This window comes from Pseudophryne corroboree, chromosome 1 (genome assembly GCF_028390025.1).
Source record: "Pseudophryne corroboree isolate aPseCor3 chromosome 1, aPseCor3.hap2, whole genome shotgun sequence".
In the NCBI taxonomy this organism is placed as follows: domain Eukaryota; kingdom Metazoa; phylum Chordata; class Amphibia; order Anura; family Myobatrachidae; genus Pseudophryne; species Pseudophryne corroboree.
Window position 1 is genome coordinate 757,126,361 of NC_086444.1, and position 26,662 is coordinate 757,153,022.

Sequence of the window (26,662 nt, forward strand, 5' to 3'; positions counted from 1 at the left end):
TGTGTCCCTCCTGGGTCTCCGGCGGCCGCGGGTCACTGTAATAAAGGAAGTGCTCACGAACGGCACTTCCTTTATGAGACCAGCGGCCGCCGGAGACACAGGAGGGACACAGGAGAGGCGCGCACTGTGCCCTCCGTGTCCCTCCTAACAGCAGGGGACGAAACGAGACCGCAGACTGACATGCGGACACTCGTCCGCATGTCAGTCTGCACTAAAAATGACAGGGGGGGCACGTGCCTTGGTGCCCCCCCCCTAAATCCGCCACTGACTGCTGCGATCATGTAATTGTTGCCTACAGGGGGGAGGGGGTAATCGCTGGGCAGGGGTGCGATCGGCTGTGCAGTCAGCTGAACAAACAAAAGTTTGTGCAGTTTCTGCACAGCCCAGGACTTACTCAGCCGCTGCAATGATCCTGGAAGAAGCTGACTTCAGGATCCCTCCCTGGAAACGGCCGGGCATGCCTGCGTTTTCCTGGACACTCCCTGAAGTGTCCCTGAAGTGAGTTGACACCCCCGGACAGCCTCTTACTGTCAATCTTTTTGCGTTTGCCGCTGTGAACGCTTTCTTCGTTAGTACCGTCGCTCGGTGGTGACGGCCATCACTGGTGGCCACGCGCCTGCGCATTGCGGCCCACGCGCATGCGCTGTTCAGACTCGATTGCACGGCTGCGAAAAAAGGCAGCGTGCGATCAGGACTGAACAACCCCGTAAGTTAGCTATTGTAGTCTATAGTCTAGTCTATATAATGCACAATTTACCAGGAGAAGGATTGTCCGGATTCTCACCCCCTTCCCTCGGTAACAGCCACTCGCACATCCGCTGCCTAATGACCACGCACGTGCAGTTGGTTTGCAGCATAAAGTAAAGTGATCCCTGATACAATCACTTTAGCTTACACGTTGCTGGAAGTGCCTGTTCCTGGATGTGACTTTTAAAACATCTGGACGGAAATGAATTTCTTATTGCCTGAATAGTGGCAATAAGAAATAATATTTATCAAGTCTACCTCAATAAACAGTAAATGGGCCCCTTAATGTTGTATTTTCTTGTAACACACTATTAGTTATATTTCCCATAGTGTCCTCTATGTTGTTTTTACATAAATGTGTGCATATGTGTGTATGTATGTATATAGAGATAGACAGACAGTTTGAACCATGTCGGCACGGTGGCATTGACCTTATGAACACTGACATGGTTATTATCGATGATTCGCCCGGGTACCATACATAACATGTAGTGTAACATAAGTGCTGAATTTGTTATGAACATTGTGGGTAAGAAGAACAAGAACTGTAAGGATTCCTACACGTTGCTCTAATCGATAAAGAACGGGAACGGGCAGCACTTAAAACTAATTATTAATCATTTAATTAGAATTGTTTTCAAAATCATCACTCCGGGGGGTGGGGAGGGGTGGGGGGTGGGGGGGGGGGGTTCAAGGATCAAAATTTGTTAAGGGGCCCATAGTTCACATGAGAGGTCCTGATGAGACATAGTAATGTCCTCTATGTATCAGCAGTAATAATTCCCAATAATATACCAGAACTAGTAAAACCCAATATTTCACCAGATGTAGTAATGCCCAGTAATATGTCATCAGTCACAGAAATGCCCCCTCCCCCCCAGTAATAGGTCATCAGACACAGAAATGCCCCCCAGTAATATGTCATCAGTCACAGAAATGCCCCCCCCCCCCAGTAATATGTCATCAGACACAGAAATGCCCCCCCAGTAATATGTCATCAGTCACAGAAATGCCCCCCAAGTAATATGTCATCAGTCACAGAAATGACCCCCCAGTAATATGTCATCAGTCACAGAAATGTCCCTCAGTAATATGTCATCAGACACAGAAATGCCCCCCAGTAATATGTCATCAGTCACAGAAATGCCCCCCAGTAATATGTCATCAGTCACAGAAATGTCCCCCAGTAATGTCATCAGACACAGAAATGCCCCCCAGTAATATGTCATCAGTCACAGAAATGCCCCCCAATAATATGTCATCAGAAGTAGTAATTCCCCTCCCCCAGTAATAAGCCAACTGACCAGCTGTAGTAATGTTCAGTAATCAGATGTAGTACTGTCTAGTAGTATGATATCAGAAGTAGTAATGCCCAATAATACGTACAGAAATAGTAGTAATGGCCAATGGTACCAATACCAGCCAGTAGTACATTGCTACATCACCAGGAAACTAGACAATATTTACCTGTATAGAGACGTGCCACTGAGAGGAAAGGAGATGTACAGGAACGTCTGATGATTTGGATTGTGGATCACAGTTTGCAGGCCATTCTACAAATACAGTGTATGAATGAATTGCAATATTATATTACACAATATAAAAATACATATTTATCACTCTACAATATTGCTGCTATCTCCAAAACAGTTAACCCCTAATGAGAGTAAATGGTTGAATGTTACTTTTCAATTAGGACATCTTCCAGAATAACAATGGCTGGGATGTAATCGGAGCCGAGTTTTGCATCTTTTATACTCCTAATACAAATCAGATCCGACTTCTGATGGGATTTTTAAACCAATGGGAAAGTCTCATTTACTATAACAGTTGCACAGTGTGGGAGAAAGTCACCATTTGTCACCCAAATGTCCCATGATTGAAGCAACACACACCCTATCAAAACTGCCATCCTCCAGGACTCGCGACATGGCTATATTCAGTGTGAAATTGTGGCTATATTAGCATACCAAATGATGTTACAGTGTTTGGCAGGAAAACATTGTAGCATAACATGTCATATGCAGATACAGCCACAATTACACAATTACCAAATATAGGTATGCTGCATATCATTTTAATCAGCAGGACCCGCTTGTGCGTCCTATTAGCATCATTTTGAATCTAAAATGCATTTTTTCTGGGCAAAATTTACAAAAATGACTATTTTGACAGTTTTTTTTTTAAGGTTAGAAATAATTGACAAATGTTTATTTGTGGTAAATGTGCTATTATTGTGTACGTGTAATTGATTTTCAACATTGTCAAATATAAAATCCACCCCCCAAAAATAGCTCTATTTATGTCAAACTTTGTAGAGCTGTCTTGTGTAAGATTTCCAAACTCGGACTCCACTACATCAGCCGAGTTGTATGTGTAACATGGGCAAAACATCCGGATGCTACTTTTTACTGGGCTTTCTCTTAAGAGTAGAAAACATCCGACTTTGTTAGAGATGAGCGCCTGAAATTTTTCGGGTTTTGTGTTTTGGTTTTGGGTTCGGTTCCGCGGCCGTGTTTTGGGTTCGACCGCGTTTTGGCAAAACCTCACCGAATTTTTTTTGTCGGATTCGGGTGTGTTTTGGATTCGGGTGTTTTTTTTAAAAAACACTAAAAAACAGCTTAAATCATAGAATTTGGGGGTCATTTTGATCCCAAAGTATTATTAACCTCAAAAACCATAATTTACACTCATTTTCAGTCTATTCTGAATACCTCACACCTCACAATATTATTTTTAGTCCTAAAATTTGCACCGAGGTCGCTGTGTGAGTAAGATAAGCGACCCTAGTGGCCGACACAAACACCGGGCCCATCTAGGAGTGGCACTGCAGTGTCACGCAGGATGTCCCTTCCAAAAAACCCTCCCCAAACAGCACATGACGCAAAGAAAAAAAGAGGCGCAATGAGGTAGCTGTGTGAGTAAGATTAGCGACCCTAGTGGCCGACACAAACACCGGGCCCATCTAGGAGTGGCACTGCAGTGTCACGCAGGATGTCCCTTCCAAAAAACCCTCCCCAAACAGCACATGACGCAAAGAAAAAAAGAGGCGCAATGAGGTAGCTGTGTGAGTAAGATTAGCGACCCTAGTGGCCGACACAAACACCGGGCCCATCTAGGAGTGGCACTGCAGTGTCACGCAGGATGTCCCTTCCAAAAAACCCTCCCCAAACAGCACATGACGCAAAGAAAAAAAGAGGCGCAATGAGGTAGCTGTGTGAGTAAGATTAGCGACCCTAGTGGCCGACACAAACACCGGGCCCATCTAGGAGTGGCACTGCAGTGTCACGCAGGATGTCCCTTCCAAAAAACCCTCCCCAAACAGCACATGACGCAAAGAAAAAAAGAGGCGCAATGAGGTAGCTGACTGTGTGAGTAAGATTAGCGACCCTAGTGGCCGACACAAACACCGGGCCCATCTAGGAGTGGCACTGCAGTGTCACGCAGGATGTCCCTTCCAAAAAACCCTCCCCAATCAGCACATGATGCAAAGAAAAAGAAAAGAAAAAAGAGGTGCAAGATGGAATTGTCCTTGGGCCCTCCCACCCACCCTTATGTTGTATAAACAAAACAGGACATGCACACTTTAACCAACCCATCACTTCAGTGACAGGGTCTGCCACACGACTGTGACTGATATGACGGGTTGGTTTGGACCCCCCCCAAAAAAGAAGCAATTAATCTCTCCTTGCACAAACTGGCTCTACAGAGGCAAGATGTCCACCTCATCTTCACCCTCCGATATATCACCGTGTACATCCCCCTCCTCACAGATTATCAATTCGTCCCCACTGGAATCCACCATCTCAGCTCCCTGTGTACTTTGTGGAGGCAATTGCTGCTGGTCAATGTCTCCGCGGAGGAATTGATTATAATTCATTTTAATGAACATCATCTTCTCCACATTTTCTGGATGTAACCTCGTACGCCGATTGCTGACAAGGTGAGCGGCGGCACTAAACACTCTTTCGGAGTACACACTTGTGGGAGGGCAACTTAGGTAGAATAAAGCCAGTTTGTGCAAGGGCCTCCAAATTGCCTCTTTTTCCTGCCAGTATAAGTACGGACTGTGTGACGTGCCTACTTGGATGCGGTCACTCATATAATCCTCCACCATTCTATCAATGTTGAGAGAATCATATGCAGTGACAGTAGACGACATGTCCGTAATCGTTGTCAGGTCCTTCAGTCCGGACCAGATGTCAGCATCAGCAGTCGCTCCAGACTGCCCTGCATCACCGCCAGCGGGTGGGCTCGGAATTCTGAGCCTTTTCCTCGCACCCCCAGTTGCGGGAGAATGTGAAGGAGGAGATGTTGACAGGTCGCGTTCCGCTTGACTTGACAATTTTGTCACCAGCAGGTCTTTCAACCCCAGCAGACCTGTGTCTGCCGGAAAGAGAGATCCAAGGTAGGCTTTAAATCTAGGATCGAGCACGGTGGCCAAAATGTAGTGCTCTGATTTCAACAGATTGACCACCCGTGAATCCTTGTTAAGCGAATTAAGGGCTGCATCCACAAGTCCCACATGCCTAGCGGAATCGCTCCCTTTTAGCTCCTTCTTCAATGCCTCCAGCTTCTTCTGCAAAAGCCTGATGAGGGGAATGACCTGACTCAGGCTGGCAGTGTCTGAACTGACTTCACGTGTGGCAAGTTCAAAGGGCATCAGAACCTTGCACAACGTTGAAATCATTCTCCACTGCACTTGAGACAGGTGCATTCCACCTACTATATCGTGCTCAATTGTATAGGCTTGAATGGCCTTTTGCTGCTCCTCCAACCTCTGAAGCATATAGAGGGTTGAATTCCACCTCGTTACCACTTCTTGCTTCAGATGATGGCAGGGCAGGTTCAGTAGTTTTTGGTGGTGCTCCAGTCTTCTGTACGTGGTGCCTGTACGCCGAAAGTGTCCCGCAATTTTTCTGGCCACCGACAGCATCTCTTGCACGCCCCTGTCGTTTTTTAAAAAATTCTGCACCACCAAATTCAAGGTATGTGCAAAACATGGGACGTGCTGGAATTTGCCCATATTTAATGCACACACAATATTGCTGGCGTTGTCCGATGCCACAAATCCACAGGAGAGTCCAATTGGGGTAAGCCATTCCGCGATGATCTTCCTCAGTTGCCGTAAGAGGTTTTCAGCTGTGTGCGTATTCTGGAAAGCGGTGATACAAAGCGTAGCCTGCCTAGGAAAGAGTTGGCGTTTGCGAGATGCTGCTACTGGTGCCGCCGCTGCTGTTCTTGCGGCGGGAGTCCATACATCTACCCAGTGGGCTGTCACAGTCATATAGTCCTGACCCTGCCCTGCTCCACTTGTCCACATGTCCGTGGTTAAGTGGACATTGGGTACAACTGCATTTTTTAGGACACTGGTGAGTCTTTTTCTGACGTCCGTGTACATTCTCGGTATCGCCTGCCTAGAGAAGTGGAACCTAGATGGTATTTGGTAACGGGGGCACACTGCCTCAATAAATTGTCTAGTTCCCTGTGAACTAACGGCGGATACCGGACGCACGTCTAACACCAACATAGTTGTCAAGGACTCAGTTATCCGCTTTGCAGTAGGATGACTGCTGTGATATTTCATCTTCCTCGCAAAGGACTGTTGAACAGTCAATTGCTTACTGGAAGTAGTACAAGTGGGCTTACGACTTCCCCTCTGGGATGACCATCGACTCCCAGCGGCAACAACAGCAGCGCCAGCAGCAGTAGGCGTTACACGCAAGGATGCATCGGAGGAATCCCAGGCAGGAGAGGACTCGTCAGAATTGCCAGTGACATGGCCTGCAGGACTATTGGCATTCCTGGGGAAGGAGGAAATTGACACTGAGGGAGTTGGTGGGGTGGTTTGCGTGAGCTTGGTTACAAGAGGAAGGGATTTACTGGTCAGTGGACTGCTTCCGCTGTCACCCAAAGTTTTTGAACTTGTCACTGACTTATTATGAATGCGCTGCAGGTGACGTATAAGGGAGGATGTTCCGAGGTGGTTAACGTCCTTACCCCTACTTATTACAGCTTGACAAAGGGAACACACGGCTTGACACCTGTTGTCCGCATTTCTGGTGAAATACCTCCACACCGAAGAGCTGATTTTTTTGGTATTTTCACCTGGCATGTCAACGGCCATATTCCTCCCACGGACAACAGGTGTCTCCCCGGGTGCCTGACTTAAACAAACCACCTCACCATCAGAATCCTCCTGGTCACTTTCCTCCCCAGCGCCAGCAACACCCATATCCTCCTCATCCTGGTGTACTTCAACACTGACATCTTCAATCTGACTATCAGGAACTGGACTGCGGGTGCTCCTTCCAGCACTTGCAGGGGGCGTGCAAATGGTGGAAGGCGCATGCTCTTCACGTCCAGTGTTGGGAAGGTCAGGCATCGCAACCGACACAATTGGACTCTCCTTGTGGATTTGGGATTTCAAAGAACGCACAGTTCTTTGCGGTGCTTTTGCCAGCTTGAGTCTTTTCAGTTTTCTAGCGAGAGGCTGAGTGCTTCCATCCTCATGTGAAGCTGAACCACTAGCCATGAACATAGGCCAGGGCCTCAGCCGTTCCTTGCCACTCCGTGTGGTAAATGGCATATTGGCAAGTTTACGCTTCTCCTCCGACAATTTTATTTTAGGTTTTGGAGTCCTTTTTTTACTGATATTTGGTGTTTTGGTTTTGACATGCTCTGTACTATGCCATTGGGCATCGGCCTTGGCAGACGACGTTGCTGGCATTTCATCGTCTCGGCCATGACTAGTGGCAGCAGCTTCAGCACGAGGTGGAAGTGGATCTTGATCTTTCCCTAATTTTGGAACCTCAACATTTTTGTTCTCCATATTTTAATAGGCACAACTAAAAGGCACCTCAGGTAAACATTGGAGATGGATGGATTGGATACTAGTATACAATTATGGACGGGCTGCCGAGTGCCGACACAGAGGTAGCCACAGCCGTGAACTACCGCACTGTACTGTGTCTGCTGCTAATATATAGACTGGTTGATAAAGAGATAGTATACTCGTAACTAGTATGTATGTATAAAGAAAGAAAAAAAAACCACGGTTAGGTGGTATATACAATTATGGACGGGCTGCCGAGTGCCGACACAGAGGTAGCCACAGCCGTGAACTACCGCACTGTACTGTGTCTGCTGCTAATATATAGACTGGTTGATAAAGAGATAGTATACTCGTAACTAGTATGTATGTATAAAGAAAGAAAAAAAAACCACGGTTAGGTGGTATATACAATTATGGACGGGCTGCCGAGTGCCGACACAGAGGTAGCCACAGCCGTGAACTACCGCACTGTACTGTGTCTGCTGCTAATATATAGACTGGTTGATAAAGAGATAGTATACTCGTAACTAGTATGTATGTATAAAGAAAGAAAAAAAAACCACGGTTAGGTGGTATATACAATTATGGACGGGCTGCCGAGTGCCGACACAGAGGTAGCCACAGCCGTGAACTACCGCACTGTACTGTGTCTGCTGCTAATATAGACTGGTTGATAAAGAGATAGTATACTCGTAACTAGTATGTATGTATAAAGAAAGAAAAAAAAACCACGGTTAGGTGGTATATACAATTATGGACGGGCTGCCGAGTGCCGACACAGAGGTAGCCACAGCCGTGAACTACCGCACTGTACTGTGTCTGCTGCTAATATATAGACTGGTTGATAAAGAGATAGTATACTCGTAACTAGTATGTATGTATAAAGAAAGAAAAAAAAACCACGGTTAGGTGGTATATACAATTATGGACGGGCTGCCGAGTGCCGACACAGAGGTAGCCACAGCCGTGAACTACCGCACTGTACTGTGTCTGCTGCTAATATATAGACTGGTTGATAAAGAGATAGTATACTCGTAACTAGTATGTATGTATAAAGAAAGAAAAAAAAACCACGGTTAGGTGGTATATACAATTATGGACGGGCTGCCGAGTGCCGACACAGAGGTAGCCACAGCCGTGAACTACCGCACTGTACTGTGTCTGCTGCTAATATATAGACTGGTTGATAAAGAGATAGTATACTCGTAACTAGTATGTATGTATAAAGAAAGAAAAAAAAACCACGGTTAGGTGGTATATACAATTATGGACGGGCTGCCGAGTGCCGACACAGAGGTAGCCACAGCCGTGAACTACCGCACTGTACTGTGTCTGCTGCTAATATATAGACTGGTTGATAAAGAGATAGTATACTCGTAACTAGTATGTATGTATAAAGAAAGAAAAAAAAACCACGGTTAGGTGGTATATACAATTATGGACGGGCTGCCGAGTGCCGACACAGAGGTAGCCACAGCCGTGAACTACCGCACTGTACTGTGTCTGCTGCTAATATAGACTGGTTGATAAAGAGATAGTATACTCGTAACTAGTATGTATGTATAAAGAAAGAAAAAAAAACCACGGTTAGGTGGTATATACAATTATGGACGGGCTGCCGAGTGCCGACACAGAGGTAGCCACAGCCGTGAACTACCGCACTGTACTGTGTCTGCTGCTAATATAGACTGGTTGATAAAGAGATAGTATACTACTAATATTATATATACTGGTGGTCAGGTCACTGGTCACTAGTCACACTGGCAGTGGCACTCCTGCAGCAAAAGTGTGCACTGTTTTAATATAATATTATGTACTCCTGGCTCCTGCTATAACCTATAACTGGCACTGCAGTAGTGCTCCCCAGTCTCCCCCACAATTATAAGCTGTGTGAGCTGAGCAGTCAGACAGATATATAATATATATAGATGATGCAGCACACTGGCCTGAGCCTGAGCAGTGCACACAGATATGGTATGTGACTGACTGAGTCACTGTGTGTATCGCTTTTTTCAGGCAGAGAACGGATATATTAAATAAACTGCACTGTGTGTCTGGTGGTCACTCACTATATAATATATTATGTACTCCTGGCTCCTGCTATAACCTATAACTGGCACTGCAGTAGTGCTCCCCAGTCTCCCCCACAATTATAAGCTGTGTGAGCTGAGCAGTCAGACAGATAATCAGATATATATAATATTATATATAGATAATAGATGATGCAGCACACTGGCCTGAGCCTGAGCAGTGCACACAGATATGGTATGTGACTGAGTCACTGTGTGCTGTGTATCGCTTTTTTCAGGCAGAGAACGGATTATAAATAAAACTGGTGGTCACTATCAGCAAAACTCTGCACTGTACTGAGTACTCCTAATGCTCCCCAAAATTAGTAAATCAAGTGTCTCTCTAATCTATTCTAAACGGAGAGGACGCCAGCCACGTCCTCTCCCTATCAATCTCAATGCACGTGTGAAAATGGCGGCGACGCGCGGCTCCTTATATAGAATCCGAGTCTCGCGATAGAATCCGAGCCTCGCGAGAATCCGACAGCGTCATGATGACGTTCGGGCGCGCTCGGGTTAACCGAGCAAGGCGGGAAGATCCGAGTCGCTCGGACCCGTGAAAAAAAACATGAAGTTCGTGCGGGTTCGGATTCAGAGAAACCGAACCCGCTCATCTCTACTTTGCATATACCCAGAAGCTATTACATTGCCGGGTTTGCAAAATGTCTGATTTTTGCAGCAAACTCAGACATTTGTCAAACTCCGCTCATATTCGGCTCCCATTACATCCTGGTCAGTACCTTCAAATCATTCTCATATTAATAGTAGAATTCAATTGAAGAATGAGTTGCAGTATTCTTTACCTAGCTGCTTACATTATGTGGCTTGCTGTTTCTAAAACAGCTTGCAGAAAATGGTGCCATCGCTGCTGGCACTTACACTGATCTGTACTGGTGTAAAGGCAGCACAGGCTCCAGAGAGGGTGCCGGGAACAATGCAATTTGTTTCTTCGCATCTCAGTTACATACTGTACCATGTACATTATCTTCATTTTATGCTGTCACAAAGACTGTTTCCCAGCAGAGGGCAGCACAGGATAGTCATTGTAAGTGCATTTCTCTCCTGAGCACATTAGCACTATTAAATCCACGCACATTGGGCCTGATTCATGTTTGTAGGTAAAAAGAAAATGATCAAGCAACTGTGCAAAACCATGCTGCACTGCAGGTAGGGCAGATACAACAAGTACTGAGAGCGTTAGATTTGTTTGGGTTATATTGTTTCTGTGCAGGGTAAATACTGGCTGCTTCATTTTTACACTGCAATTTCAGTTTGAACACACCCCAACCACACACACAAGCACATCACAGACACATGTAGAGTGGGGGGGTAAAAGGTGTCACAAACACACAGACCGGGATAGAGCTGTAGAGGCAGTGGTGCAAGTAGAAAAAATTCTTAGTGGTACTGTGAGCGTGCGCCGAAGGCGCGCGTGCACCAAAATCTGGGTGTGGCCACATGCCAAATGGAGCGTGGCCAATGAAAATGGGGGCGTGATACACATATGAGGGACTTGATACACATATGACCCCAATAGTGCAGTGCCAGATACACATATGCCACCAATAGTGCCAAATACACATATGCCCCCAATAGTGCAGTGCCAGATAAACATATGCCCCCAATAGTGCCAAATACACATATACCTCCAGTAGTGCAGTGCCAGATACACATATGCCCCCATAGTGCCAGATATGCCCCCACAGTGCCATATACACATATGCACCCCCAGTGCCAGATACACATATGCCCCCACAGTGCCAGATATGCCCCCACAGTGCCAGATACACATATGCCCCCACAGTGCCAGATATGCATATGCATGCATGGTGCAAGACATGCCCCCACTGTGCCAGATACAAATATGTCCCCACAGTGCCAGATACACATATGCCGCCACAGTGCCAAATACACATATGCCGCCATAGTGCCAGATATGCCCCCACAGTGCCAGGAATGCCCCACTGTGCCAGATGTACATATGCCCCCACAGTGCCAGATACACATATGCCCCAAGTAGTGTAGTTCCAGATACACATATGCCCCTATAGTGCCAGATATGCCTCCACAGTGCCATATACACATATGCAACCACAGTGCCAGATACACATATGCCCCACAGTGCCATATATGCCCCCCACAGTGCCAGATGCCCCCACAGTGCCAGATATGCCCCCACAGTGCCAGATACATATATGCCCCCACAGTGCCAGATATACATATGCCCCCACAGTGCCAGACATGTCCCCACAGTGCCAGATACACACATGCCCCCACTGTGCCAGATACACATATGCTCCCACAGTGCCAGATATGCCCCCCCACAGTGCCAGATACACATATTCCCCCACAGTGCCAGATATACATATGCCCCCACAGTGCCAGATATGTCCCCACAGTGCCAGATATGCATATGCATGCATGGTGCCAGACATGCCCCCACTGTGCCAGATACACATATGCACCACAGTGCCAGATACACATATGCCCCCACAGTGCCAGATATGCCCGCATAGTGCCAGGTATGCCCCAGAGTGCCAGGTATGTCCCCACTGTGCCAGATGCACATATGCCCCCACAGTGCCAGACACACATATGCCCCAAGTAGAGTAGTACCAGATACACATATGCTCCCACAGTGCCAGATACACATTTGCCCCCACGGTGCCTGATATGCCCCCACTGTGCCAGATACACATATGCCCCCCAATAGTGTCAGATACACATATGCCCCCAGCAGTGCAACTCTCCGTTGCTGCTGCTGCCTGAGGCAGGCTCTGCAGCGTCACTGTGTCGGGGAGAGGAGAGTGCAGCATGTGCCTCTCCTGCCCCAATTCTGGCTTGTGGTCCAGCGGCGGAGGCTCCTGATTAGCTGCTGGTCCGCGAGGCCTGATTGGCTCACGAACTGGCATTTGTTTGTGATACACGGCGCTGCCACCGGAGGGAAAGAGACCGGACTGACTGGGCAGGAGAGGAGAGGCGCATGCTGCGCTCTCCTTTCCGGCTGCCAATTTCTTACTGGTACGCATTAGCGCCCCATACCACCATACTTGCAGCACTGGGTGCGGGATATCACATACAGGGTTAGGGTGGTACAGTGTGTCACACATGAAGGGTAGGGGGTACAGGGTGTCACACACACACAGGTAGGGGGTGTACAGTGTGTAATACACAGGGGGGTAGGGGGATACAGGATGTCACACTCACAGGGGTAGGGGGTGTACACTGTGTCATATGGGAGGGTTACAGGGAGTCATATGGGAGGGTTACAGGGAGTGAGTCACACACACACACACACACACACACACACACACACACACACACACACACACACACACACACACACACACACACACACACAGAGGTAGGGGTATACAGTGTGTCATACACAGACGGTACAGGATCTCACATACAGAGGTAGGGGGTATACACTGTATCAGACATAGGTGGGTACAGAGTGTAACACATAAACACAGAGGTAGGTGTGTCATACACACATGGATAGTGTGGTACATGGTGTCATAAACACAGGTGTAGTGGGGTGCAGGGTGACATGCAACATACACCTGGGAGGGGTTACATACTGGGGGTGAAGCGGGTCACACGCACAGATAGGAGGTACAGGGGGTCACAGATAGGAGGTACAGGGGGTCACACGCTCTGGAGTAGGTGGGTACAAGGCTCCCCCGGGCACTCACCACTCAGTGCTCTAAACCACCTTGGGGTGAGCTGTAGCGTGTCAGTGAGGGAGGCCCGTGGACCCAAGGACAGGCTGAAGGGAGGCTGGCGGCGGGGAGATCCAGACTGGACATGGAGCTCACCAAGATGCTTCGCAGCCCCGTAGTGCTGCCCGGCCGAGTCATCCCTGTGCGTAGGAACAGGAGACTGAGATCTGCCCCCCCCCTTCCCCCCATGGTTTGGCTGCTGGTGGAGGGAGGGTGCACTGCCAGGGATGCTGAGGGGAAAGGGCGGTTCAGATCTCCGACATCAAAAGGGGGGGGGGGGGGGGTGCTGGGCTACTGTTGCCTTTTGTGGGGTGCGGCGGGGGTCCCTTCTCTATATGCAGTGCAGTGTGACTAGATGTAGGGGTAGCCACAGGCCCTGGAGGCAGTCCGAGCCCAATAGAAGCCGCATTCCCTGAACCCACAGTCGTTATGCCACTGCTTACAAACATAAATCAGACCCATTAGGTTTAATAGGAACAGCTATTAGATCCAGATTACCCTATAATATTAGGAGCTGTAAAGGAGGAGATCCATTAAATAAACCTAGATGTCCCAAAACTTAATGATGAGAAGAAGAAGAAGAAGAAGAAGAAGAAGAAGAAGAAGAAGAAGAAGAAGAAGAAGAAGAAGAAGAAGAAGAAGAAATTATTATTATTATTATTATTATAAATATGAAAAAGCACAAAACTTTTAAAAATACTAGTGTGCTGACATTTACACTTCTATGTAAACAGAAGGTATTTCCCTTTTTGCCAGAAGAAGCAGTCGGGGAAAAAAAAAGTAAACCTCATTTTGGGGGCACTCTTATTAAATAAATACAGTTAAAATATAACTTTTAATAAATACTTCAGAAAATTTATATGACCAGACCTAGCTAAAATCTCAAAAAAAGGGAAAAAAGAAGAAAAATAATATAATTTTGTTGACTATTTCTCATTAGTATCAATATTATCAAGTATCAATACATTTCAAATGATCTAACTTGGTCCTTAAATAGCATTTTTTTGATCAAGAAGGCGCAGCAGCACCTTTTCTTTTTGAGGAGACTCAGAGCTGTTTGTTTGAGCACAAGTACCTTAGTTAGGTTCTATCGTAGTATTATAGAGTGTATTTTGACGTACGGAATGATAGTGTGGTTTGGAAATTGCACTGTAGCGGAACGTATTGCTTTTGAACGTGTGCTCAAAACTGCTAGTAGGAGAATTGGTTGTGTCCCTGCCATGTATGAAGGATTTTTATACTAGAAGTGTATTAAGGAAAGCTAGGTGTATACTAGTGATGAGCGGGTTCGGTTCCTCGGAAACCGAACCCCCCCGAACTTCACCCATTTTACACGGGTCCGAGGCATACTCGGATTCTCCCGTATGGCTCGGTTAACCCGAGCGTGCCCGAACGTCATCATCCCGCTGTCGGATTCTCGCGAGATTCGGATTCTATATAAGAAGCCGCGCGTCGCCGCCATTTTCACTCGTGCATTGGAAATGTTAGGGAGAGGACGTGGCTGGCGTCCTCTCCGTTTATTAATCTTGATGCAAAAATATTTGTGCTTATTCCTAAATTGTGGGGACTGGGGAGCAGCTCAGTGTGCTGCATATATCTGTGCTCACACTGCTTTATTGTGGGCACTGGGGACCACCAGTATATTATATAGGAGGAGTACAGTGCAGAGTTTTGCTGACAGTGACCACCAGTATACGTTGTCTGCCTGAAAAACACTCCATATCTGTGCTCAGTGTGCTGCATATATCTGTGCTCACACTGCTTAATTGTGGGGACTGGGGAGCAGCTGTATTATATAGGAGGAGTACAGTGCAGAGTTTTGCTGACAGTGACCACCAGTATACATTGTCTGCCTGAAAAACACTCCATAGCTGTGCTCAGTGTGCTGCATATATCTGTGCTCACACTGCTTTATTGTGGGCACTGGGGACCACCAGTAGATTATATAGGAGGAGTACAGTGCAGAGTTTTGCTGACAGTGACCACCAGTATACGTTGTCTGCCTGAAAAACACTCCATATCTGTGCTCAGTGTGCTGCATATATCTGTGCTCACACTGCTTTATTGTGGGCACTGGGGACCACCAGTATATTATATAGGAGGAGTACAGTGCAGAGTTTTGCTGACCAGTGACCACCAGTATACGTTGTCTGCCTGAAAAACACTCCATATCTGTGCTCAGTGTGCTGCATATATCTGTGCTCACACTGCTTAATTGTGGGGACTGGGGAGCAGCTGTATTATATAGGAGGAGTACAGTGCAGAGTTTTGCTGACAGTGACCACCTGTATACGTTGTCTGCCTGAAAAACACTCCATATCTGTGCTCAGTGTGCTGCATATATCTGTGCTCACATTGCTTTATTGTGGGCACTGGGGACCACCAGTATATTATATAGGAGGAGTACAGTGCAGAGTTTTGCTGACAGTGACCACCAGTATATATAGCAGTACGGTACGGAAGGCCACTGCTCTACCTACCTCTGTGTCGTCAAGTATACTATCCATCCATACCTGTGGTGCATTTCAGTTGTGCGCAGTATATATAGTAGTAGGCCATTGCTATTGATACTGGCATATAATTCCACACATTAACAAATGGAGAACAAAAATGTGGAGGTTAAAATAGGGAAAGATCAAGATCCACTTCCACCTCGTGCTGAAGCTGCTGCCACTAGTCATGGCCGAGACGATGAAATGCCATCAACGTCGTCTGCCAAGGCCGATGCCCAATGTCATAGTAGAGAGCATGTAAAATCCAAAAAACAAAAGTTCAGTAAAATGACCCAAAAATCAAAACTGAAAGCGTCTGATGAGAGGCGTAAACTTGCCAATATGCCATTTACGACACGGAGTGGCAAGGAACGGCTGAGGCCCTGGCCTATGTTCATGGCTAGTGGTTCAGCTTCACATGAGGATGGAAGCACTCATCCTCTCGCTAGAAAACTGCAGTGCCACTCCTAGATGGGCCAGGTGTTTGTGTCGGCCACTTGGGTCGCTTAGCTTAGTCACACAGCTACCTCATTGCGCCTCTTTTTTTCTTTTCATCATGTGCTGTTTGGGGACTATTTTTTTGAAGTGCCATCCTGTCTGACACTGCAGTGCCACTCCTAGATGGGCCAGGTGTTTGTGTCGGCCACTTGTGTCGCTTAGCTTAGTCACACAGCGACCTTGGTGCGCCTCTTTTTTTCTTTGCATCATGTGCTGTTTGGGGACAATTTTTTTGAAGTGCCATCCTGCCTGACACTGCAGTGCCACTCCTAGATGGGCCAGGTGTTTGTGTCGGCCACTTGTGTCGCTTAGCTTAGTCACACAGCGACCTTGGTGCGCCTCTTTTTTTCTTTGCATCATGTGCTGTTTGGGGACTATTTTTTTGAAGTGCCATCCTGCCTGACACTACAGTGCCACTCCTAGATGGGCCAGGTGTTTGTGTCAGCCACTTGTGTCGCTTAGCTTAGCCATCCAGCGACCTTGGTGCACCTCTTTTTTTCTTTGCATCATGTGCTGTTTGGGGACTATTTTTTTGAAGTGCCATCCTGCCTGACACTGCAGTGCCACTCCTAGATGGGCCAGGTGTTTGTGTCGGCCACTTGTGTCGCTTAGCTTAGTCACACAGCGACCTTGGTGCGCCTCTTTTTTTCTTTGCATCATGTGCTGTTTGGGGACAATTTTTTTGAAGTGCCATCCTGCCTGACACTGCAGTGCCACTCCTAGATGGGCCAGGTGTTTGTGTCGGCCACTTGTGTCGCTTAGCTTAGTCACACAGCGACCTTGGTGCGCCTCTTTTTTCTTTGCATCATGTACTGTTTGGGGACTATTTTTTTGAAGTGCCATCCTGCCTGACACTGCAGTGCCACTCCTAGATGGGCTAGGTGTTTGTGTCGGCCACTTGTGTCGCTTAGCTTAGCCATCCAGCAACCTTGGTGCACCTCTTTTTTTCTTTGCATCATGTGCTGTTTGGGGACTATTTTTTTGAAGTGCCATCCTGCCTGACACTTCAGTGCCACTCCTAGATGGGCCAGGTGTTTGTGTCGGCCACTTGTGTCGCTTAGCTTAGTCACACAGCGACCTTGGTGCGCCTCTTTTTTTCTTTGCATCATGTGCTGTTTGGGGACTATTTTTTGAAGTGCCATCCTGCCTGACACTGCAGTGCCACTCCTAGATGGGCCAGGTGTTTGTGTCGGCCACTTGTGTCGCTTAGCTTAGCCATCCAGCGACCTCTGTGCAAATTTTAGGACTAAAAATAATATTGTGAGGTGTGAGGTGTTCAGAATAGACTGAAAATGAGTGGAAATTATGGTTATTGAGGTTAATAATACTATTGGATCAAAATGACCCCCAAATTCTATGATTTAAGCTGTTTTTGAGGGTTTTTTGTAAAAAAAACACCCGAATCCAAAACACACCCGAATCAGACAAAAAATTTTCAGGGAGGTTTTGCCAAAACGCGTCCGAATCCAAAACACGGCCGCGGACCCGAATCCAAAACCAAAACACAAAACCCGAAAAATTTCCGGTGCACATCACTAGTGTATACTCATTGATAAGAGTCATCCAAATTGTTTGATCTTCGAAAGATTGCCATCCTTAAAACGGTTCAGGAGTGTTCGTGCCCATACAAATCGTATGTCAAACAGGTTCTTTCCAACTGCTGTTCGGTTGTTAAATGATCACCAGGTTTTGTGTTAATGTTTAGAAATTTGGTATAGTTTTACTGTTCATCTTATTGCGCTGAATGCTCATATTGTATTTCATTGACATCTCGTTGCTGTTTTGTTAATGACTAATAAAGTTTATTATTATTATTATTATTGTTATTATTATTATTATTATTATTATTATTATTATATTATGTGTCAGTCAGGGTGAAAAATATTTTTTATGTATTTTATACCAATATAGCATTTATTAGTATAATACTTTTTAAAACTTCCAGGAACCTCTGAATTTATCCTTAATAGATCTCAAGAGGAAATCGATATTATTTGCATAATTTTCCACACAATTTCCAAAGATTATATAATAAAAATAATTTTATGGAAACAAGTTGAAGCACTTATATTCTGTCTATGTCAAGCAATAGTCTCCCTAGAGACACATTTGTTGTGTGTTAATAATTCACAATTTAAACACTCCTATGCTGATAATCACAATGATTGGACATCTTCATCCACCATGATATCCAAACTCACTGCCACCTTCAGTTTCACTATTGTGATTCACATAGACAACATATACTGTATATTAATAGCCTCAAAACAATTCATCACGATACCCTGCATCACAAAGTTGGTATTTTAGACATATAAATATGCATAGGCACATCAGATTTTACATAGATCTGCATCTAGATCCCAATCAAATAATAAACAATTTTTCAGTTTTGGCTTTAGTAAATCTCTTTAACACAGTGTGTTTTTCAACTCTGTGCAGCACACACATATGATACTTTGTGTCAGATTACTTTCTACTCAGCTGTTAGAATTAACTTGGATGTAACTTTATAAGTATTGACTGTCAAATCACTGTATCATGATACAGTGCCGTAACTAGACATTTTAGCGCTGTGTGCAAGAAACCGCATCGGCGCCCCCCCCCCCCCACCCGTCATGTTTGGAAATGAATAGGGGTGTGGCTTTGTGGGGCACCCATTAGTCACATTACACCGCACAGTAGCACCCATTAGTCACATTACTGCACTTAATTTTCCCATTAACCTCTACTGTCCTCCATGTGCAAAATATTGCAGTGAATGGATAATGAGAGGGTTAAAGGGTAAGCGCAGGGTGAAAGAGATTAGAGCCGTTTCTGCTTTCAGCTGGCAGTGCAGTTATTGCGCCCTGTTATCCAAAGACATTGCAGGGTCACGTCGCCGTTCCGTGCTGATGAGAGAACGGGGAAAAAGTAATGGATACCTGTGCTCGTATGTCTGTTAAGGGCCCTACTCATTTGACGATGCGCCGCCGAGGTGCCCGACGGCCGAAACGGCCGACGAGCGACCCGGCGGCCGAAACGGCCGACGAGCGACCCGGCGGCAGGGGGGCAGTGACGGGGGGAGTGAAGTTTCTTCACTCCCCCTGTCACGCGGCTGCATTGAAGTGCAGGCAAATATGGACGAGATCGTCCATATTGGCCTGCATGCACAGCCGACGGGAGACCAGCGATGAACGAGCGCGGGGCCGCGCATCGTTCATCGCTGGAGTCTCCACACTGAAAGATATGAACGAGTTCTCGTTCATTTATGAACGAGATCGTTCATATCTTTCAGAAAATCGGCCAGTGTGTAGGGCCTATTAGCGATGCGGATGGTAGCGGGGTGCAATTTTCCCTCAGGTGTCCTGAGCCCGTGACCGTGTGCGCACCACTGATCACCGGAAGCCGGAAGTACACCGGAAGTCTGACGCACATTTCACCCAATCGGGATTGTTCACAGCCTGGAGTGGGTATGCCTTTGTCCTCCTATTAGTTTAGTCCAAGGGCCAATCATGGTCCGTCCTTCCTATGATGGACATTGCTGTCCTTCCACTCAAAATGTGGGTGTTATCTAACAATCAGTAAACATAATACGTAATGTGATGGACTGCCATCCCGTCTCTCTATTGGTAGCCACAGTAGTCCCGGACAAACCAGAATGTTGTCAGTCTTAAAACAAACATAAATGTATTACTCAACATCCTTTATCTACATAATTAGAGTGATATGGGGGGTCATTCCGAGTTGATCGCTAGCTGCCGTTGTTCGCAGAGCGGCAATCAGGCAAAAAAATTGGCACTTCTGCGCATGCGTATGGTGCGCACTGCGCACGTGCGAAGTACTTTCATAAAAGCCGATGCAGTTTCACACAAGGTCTAGCGACGCTTTTCAGTCGCACTGCTGATTGGTGAGTGATTCACAGGAATGGGGCGTTTCTGGGAGGTAACTGACCGTTTTCCGGTAGTGTGCTGAAAAACGCAGGCGTGTCAGATAAAAACGCAAGCATGCCTGGGGAAACGGGGGAGTGGCTGGCCGAACGCAGGGTATGTTTGTGTCGTCAAATCAGAAATTAAATAGTCTGAAGTGATCGCAAGGTAGGAGTAGGTCTGCAGCTACTCAGAAACTGCTTGAAAATTTTTTTGCACTGTTCTGCGATCCTTTCGTTTGCACTTCTGCTAAGCTAAGATACACTCCCAGAGGGCAGCGGCTTAGCGTTTGTACGGCTGCTAAAAGCAGCTAGCGAGCGATCAACTCGGAATGAGGGCCATAGTACCCAGATCTTCTGTAGCGCCATCTCCCCAATCTATTAATTCATATACCATCATTGGTAAGTTTGCAGGGAAAGTTCGTTAGATAATTATTTTTGATCAAAGGATAAAGACATGTTACATTTGAAATGGATACATTACAGGAGCAGCAGTAACACAAAGGAGAGAGAGAGAGAGATTTTAACCTTAACCCTCCTATTTCCTCTCGCTTGCTCTTTCATTATTATTTCATATTTTTTACAATTGTATTAAACTCATGTTAATTAACCACAGCAATTTAAATAGATATCCATAAATGACATAGTTATCTTGCATACATATGCCACACAACATAACAGAATGACATAAAATGAAGCACATTACAGTAAATATATTAAAAAGTTGTAAGTATAATTACCGTATATGGATTCTTAACTCACCTACTATAACATGATCCCATGGTTTGAGATTCCATAAAGGTTCACTAGGAATATCAGTTAGATTAGTTGTCCAGTATCCATAGAAGCCTCTGGCATTTCGCTCATGATTGCTGATAAATTTAATGACAACAACATTTCCTGTTGTGTTTAATGGCTCTGGAATGTTGAGACCACAGAACTGACCTGCAAAGGATAACACACTTGCATATGAAATTCCTTAATATTATTACAGACTAGCATTTGCCAGTGGCTGCTCTCACATGCAGGGCCATTTCTAGACAATTTGGCTCACAGCGCAAACTCTAAAAAAATGCACCCAATATACATATAAAAAAATTATATTTGCAAGACCACACCCAGTACAGCAAGGCCATGCCCACTTTGGCACGTGCAAATATCAATTTGCAGGAAAAGGCTACTTTTCACTGACATAGTGTCCCTTACACCATATTATGCCCCCACTGCAATGCCCCTAACACCACAATATGCCCCCCATGCCCCTTTCACCATTATTATGCCCCCACTGTAATGCCCCTGACACCATATTATGTCCACACTGTAATGCCCCCACATGCCTCTGTCACCATATTATGCCCCCACTGTAATTCCCCCACATGCCCCTGTCACCATATTATGCCCCCACTGTAATGCCACAGTACCTGCTCATTGTCAAGGGGTTCTGCTAATTGTCAGGGGACCCCCTAGGCCGATGCCGCTCTCTGCAGTCCCCAGGCGCTGTTTGCGCCTGCTCCCAGTTCAAAGTGTTGAAAATTGCCTTCTCAAAATGTCTGCTGCCTCCTCTAGTATTCTTAAAAACTGTCTTCTATGAGGTGGCAGCCATATTTGGGAAGGACATTTTCAGTAGTATTCCAGACGGAATTCTGTAACATTCAGTTGCTGTTGCCGCGGCACACCGTGTGATTGCAGCTCTGTTCCGACTGTGTGGATCACAGGGCTTATAGATGCACGTGAACAAAATGCACTTGAGCAAAACACACCAACCAACCAGTACAAAAACAATATATATATATATATATATATATATATATATATATATATATATAAAATGTTTCTATTTTTAAACTAGTAGCTAGGTTAAAACTGCATGGATTACAGGGCTTATAGATGCACGTGAAGAAAGTGCGCTTATGTTAAGTGCACCAACAAACTAGTACAAAAACAATAGATATATTTTTTTTATTTTTCTATTTTTGATTTTTTTCTGGTTGATTGGTGCGCTTTACTCAAGTGCACTTTGTTCCAACTGCATGGATCACAGGGCTTATAGAGGCACGTGAACAAAGCCAGGGCCGTAACTAGGGGGGGGCTAGGGGGGCAGGCGACCTGGGCGCGGAAAGAGAGAGGGCGCTGTCGCGGGGGTTGAAGACGCGCCGGGGTTGAAGACGCGCTGCTCCTGCTCCTCTGCGCCGGGTTGCTCCGGAGATCTGTTTCCCGGAAATACGTGTGTGGAGCCTGGAGGCGGTAACCAGGGAATGCAGGACGGTGCAGGGTTGAAGAGGCGCCGTCCCCGCACCGCTGCGCCGGGACGGTCAGGAGAGCTGCTAACCGGAGACACATGCCACTTCACACACATGCAAGCCTCTGCCAGCGCTGTGTGTGTGACACTTCAGAAACTGAGAGGAGTCTGGAAAGGTAGGGACAGGCGGTCAGCTATACAGTATATGTACAATATGTGTGTGCTGTGTACTGTAACACAGTGTGTATGTGTGTGTTAGAGCAGGGAGCAGTGCAATGTAACCTTGTGTGTGTGTTGGAGCAGTGAGCAGTGCAGTGTAACCGTGTGTGTGTGTGTGTGTGTGTGTGTGTGTGTGTGTGTGTTGGAGCAGTGAGCAGTGCAGTGTAACCTTGTGTGTGTATGTGTTGGAGCAGTGCAGTGTAACCTTGAGTGTGTGTTGGAGCAGTGAGCAGTGCAGTGTAACCCTGTGTGTATGTGTGTTGGAGCAGTGCAGTGTAACCTTGAGTGTGTGTTGGAGCAGTGAGCAGTGCAGTGTAACCCTGTGTGTATGTGTGTTGGAGCAGTGCAGTGTAACCTTGAGTGTGTGTTGGAGCAGTGAGCAGTGCAGTGTAACCCTTTGTGTATGTGTGTTGGAGCAGTGCAGTGTAAACGTGTGTGTGTGTGTGTGTGCACTGTGTACTGGAGCATTGTAGAGTATCCTAGTGTGTGTCTGCTGGAGCAGTGCAGGGTAACCCTGTGTGTGTTGGAGCAGTGAGCAGTGCAGTGTAACCCTTTGTGTATGTGTGTTGGAGCAGTGCAGTGTAAACCGTGTGTGTGTGTGTGTGTGTGTGTGTGTACTGGAGCATTGTAGAGTATCCTAGTGTGTGTCTGCTGGAGCAATGCAGTGTAACCCTGTGCGTGGGTGTGTGCCAGTGACGTGCGGTGAGGTCACTGGTTGGGGAGGCACTGGCAGCTAACAAGCCCTCCAAACCCCCCCCCCCCCAAAAAAAAAAAAAAGTCTGGTCCCCCGACACATCAGTAAAACCAGCACTAGGCAGAACCTGCCAGGGGGAGTAATGCCATAGCAGGGGAGACACTCAGTGTGGGGTCCCCCTGCCATAACATTAATCTGCCCCCCCAGCCAGTCAGTCCAGGGTTGGAATTCCTCGGAAAGTGGGAACCCCAAAAAATAAAAATGGGGTCCCCCCTCCCGAGCAATAACCAGCACTGGGCTGATAGCCCAGTGCTATGCCCCGCACCCCTGGTGGCGGTGGGTGCGGGGTTCATTGTGTTAATATTGTTCTTTACAGGTAGCCTACAGGTCCCAGCAAGCCTGCCCCAGCATGCTGGCACTTGGAGAACCACAAGTGCCAGCATGTCCGGACATAAAGGGCCTGCTGGCACCTGTAGTCCACCTGCAAAGAATAGTAATATTGTTCTTTACAGGTAGCCTACAGGTCCCAGCAAGCCTGCCCCAGCATGCTGGCACTTGGAGAATCACAAGTGCCAGCATGCCCGGACATAATGGGCCCGCTGGCACCTGTAGTCCACCTGTAAAGAAAATATTAAAATAAAAACACCACACGTCTTGAAAATAAGCTTATATAAGTCAGCCGGAGGGGGCGGGGCGATGACGCGGCGAGCCGTGATTGGCTTGCGGCGGCTATCTTGAATTTCAAAAATGACGCTGAGGCGCCATTTTTGAAACTGGAACCGCTCCGCTGCCAAACTCTGCTGGATAAAGGTACATTTCCGCCGCCGCACCGCCGCCGCAACCCGCACCGCCGCCGCCCGCACCATCGCCGCATCCAGCCGCCCACACCTCCTCCGCCAGCGTCGCACACACAGTGATTGACAGCGGATCCAGTGACGGATCCGCTAGCCAATCACTGTGGCCTCACTGACAGGGACGTGCTTTCATAGGTTGAAAGCACGTCCCTGTATGAAAGCGGCACCACTAAAAATATATTTTCAATGGGCTTTTACAGCCCAAGGCTAGTCCCCGCCCGTGCCCGCCCCCCGCTCCCATACTTTCCCCAGTGACAACGGTAGGCACCACGATCGGTGCCTCCCAAACACATACAGAGGGGAGCAATCCTAAGAATAATATTAAGAAGATACATATGACACAGAATATGTATCATATGCATCTTCTTTGTATTATCTTAATCATTAATGATTAGTGCCTCCCCTGACTGCACGTCCCTGGTGTGTGCTGGAGCATTGCAGTGTAACCGTGTGTGTGTGTGTACTGGAGCAGTTCAGTATAACCCGATGTGTGTGCTGGAGCAGTGCAGTGTAACCAGGTGTTGTGTGTGTATGCTGGAGTACCCGGGGTGGGTACTTCATTTGTATGTATAGGAGGGGTGTATTTAATCACAGTATATTGGGGTATGTGTATATATAGGGGCATGTACACAGTATATGTTTAATATGTGGTGGTATGTGTATATTCAAGGGCCGTACTGTGTTTATTGATTGTGTGTACATGTACAGGAAGATGTGTTTCTGTATATTGGGGATGGGGTGTGGGTGTGCCAAATGACTGCCTTGCCCCGGGTGACAGATACCCTAGTTTCGGCCCTCACAAAGCGCACTAAACAGTACAATTTACAGCAGCGTATAGCGCAGCACACAGCACAGTCACTATATAGCACAGCCACTTGTGAGCCTGGACACAGCACAGACAGTATAGCACAGTATAGCACAGCACACAGCAGCATGCAGCATTACACCTATACATAGTCACTATACAGCACAGCCACTTGTGAGACTCTGGACACAGCACAGCCAGTTATAGCTGTGTATAGCACAGCACAGCACACAGCAGCATGTCACCTATACACAGTCACTATACAGCACAGACACTTGTGAGTCTAGACACAGCACAGACAGTATAGCACAGTATAGCACAGCACACAGCAGCATGCAGCATTACACCTATACATAGTCACTATACAGCACAGCCACTTGTGAGACTCTGGACACAGCACAGCCAGTTATAGCTGAGTATAGCACAGCACAGCACACAGCAGCATGTCACCTATACACAGTCCCTATACAGCACAGACACTTGTGAGTCTAGACACAGCACAGCCAGTATAGCGGAGTGTAACACAGCATGCATCAGCATGCAATGTGCCCCCTATACACAGTCAGTAGCCAGTACAGCCACTACAGCAAAGTATAATGCAGCCAATGGCAGCGTGCGTTCCAGTGAAATGGCACCGAGTCCCAGCTGCGGCGCCTTATATAGAATCCAACTCCTGCAAGAATCCAACACCAGGAAGATGTCTTTCGGCATCAAATGAAAATCAGAGTCTGGCGGGAAGCACACAAGCCGCGGCTAGGGTGGTCTTGGATCCCATTGTTCGGAGCGGCTCGGATTCCTCAAAATCCAAACCGCTTCTTTCTATTCATAATAGTGAAGTTGGACAACCATACCACTAACAAACTGGGTGCACATTGGCCGATAGAGAGGCAAATCCAGATAACCACGTTCACTTACCGATTGGCTGCTTGGTGTGTCAGTCTTGCATCACAGCTGGGTGGGGATATGAATTTGCCTGCCCAGCTGTGATATCTGAAGATATATTGGCCAATGGCTGCGATGCACAGCCGGTGCAATATGTCTGTGAACGACCTAGTTCACAGACATATTGTTTGCAAACACCTGGCAACCCGCTAGCAATATATCGGCACTTAGAAAACGTAAGCTTCCCATTTTACTCTACAGGGGTTGGGATGGGTGACTGGCGTTTGGGATCTCACCGGTCATCATACTGACACTGGGAACCCAAGGTTCAGATTGCCGGGGGAAACACAACAAAGCTCCTTGTGGGAGTATATATATATTTCACCAATATATCACCAAAAAATAGAGAGTAGCACCTAGGAATATCCTGACTGGACACAATTAGTGATTCTAAATAGTCCTTACTTTTTTACATAGAAGTACAACAATCCTCATAAATATAAATGAGTGGCAGCTCTTTCCCAATAAGTAAGTGTGAATGGAGCAAATATAGCGCAGAAGAGAGCCTAATAGTGTTTAGCACAATAGATTAGTGAAATCAATCACCCTGTGAATCGTGGAAACACACTGATATTAAAAGCAATAACTTAGCTTATTTAGAAGGTCTTCGGTCTGGTGACCCATAGATGCAGAAGC

General features: G+C 46.7%; 1 protein-coding gene across 1 annotated transcript in view; it reads right to left on the reverse strand.

Annotated features, from left to right (window-relative positions):
- Positions 1 to 26,662, reverse strand: part of LOC135049439 (ovochymase-2-like) — a 207,572-nt gene that overhangs the window by 19,005 nt on the left and 161,905 nt on the right. The window contains exons 22-23 of the mRNA XM_063955640.1: positions 21,036 to 21,218; positions 2,215 to 2,300 (exon numbers count right to left, since the gene is read on the reverse strand). Coding sequence (XP_063811710.1) covers positions 2,215 to 2,300; positions 21,036 to 21,218 — 269 coding nt within the window. The remainder of the gene's footprint in view (positions 1 to 2,214; positions 2,301 to 21,035; positions 21,219 to 26,662) is intronic.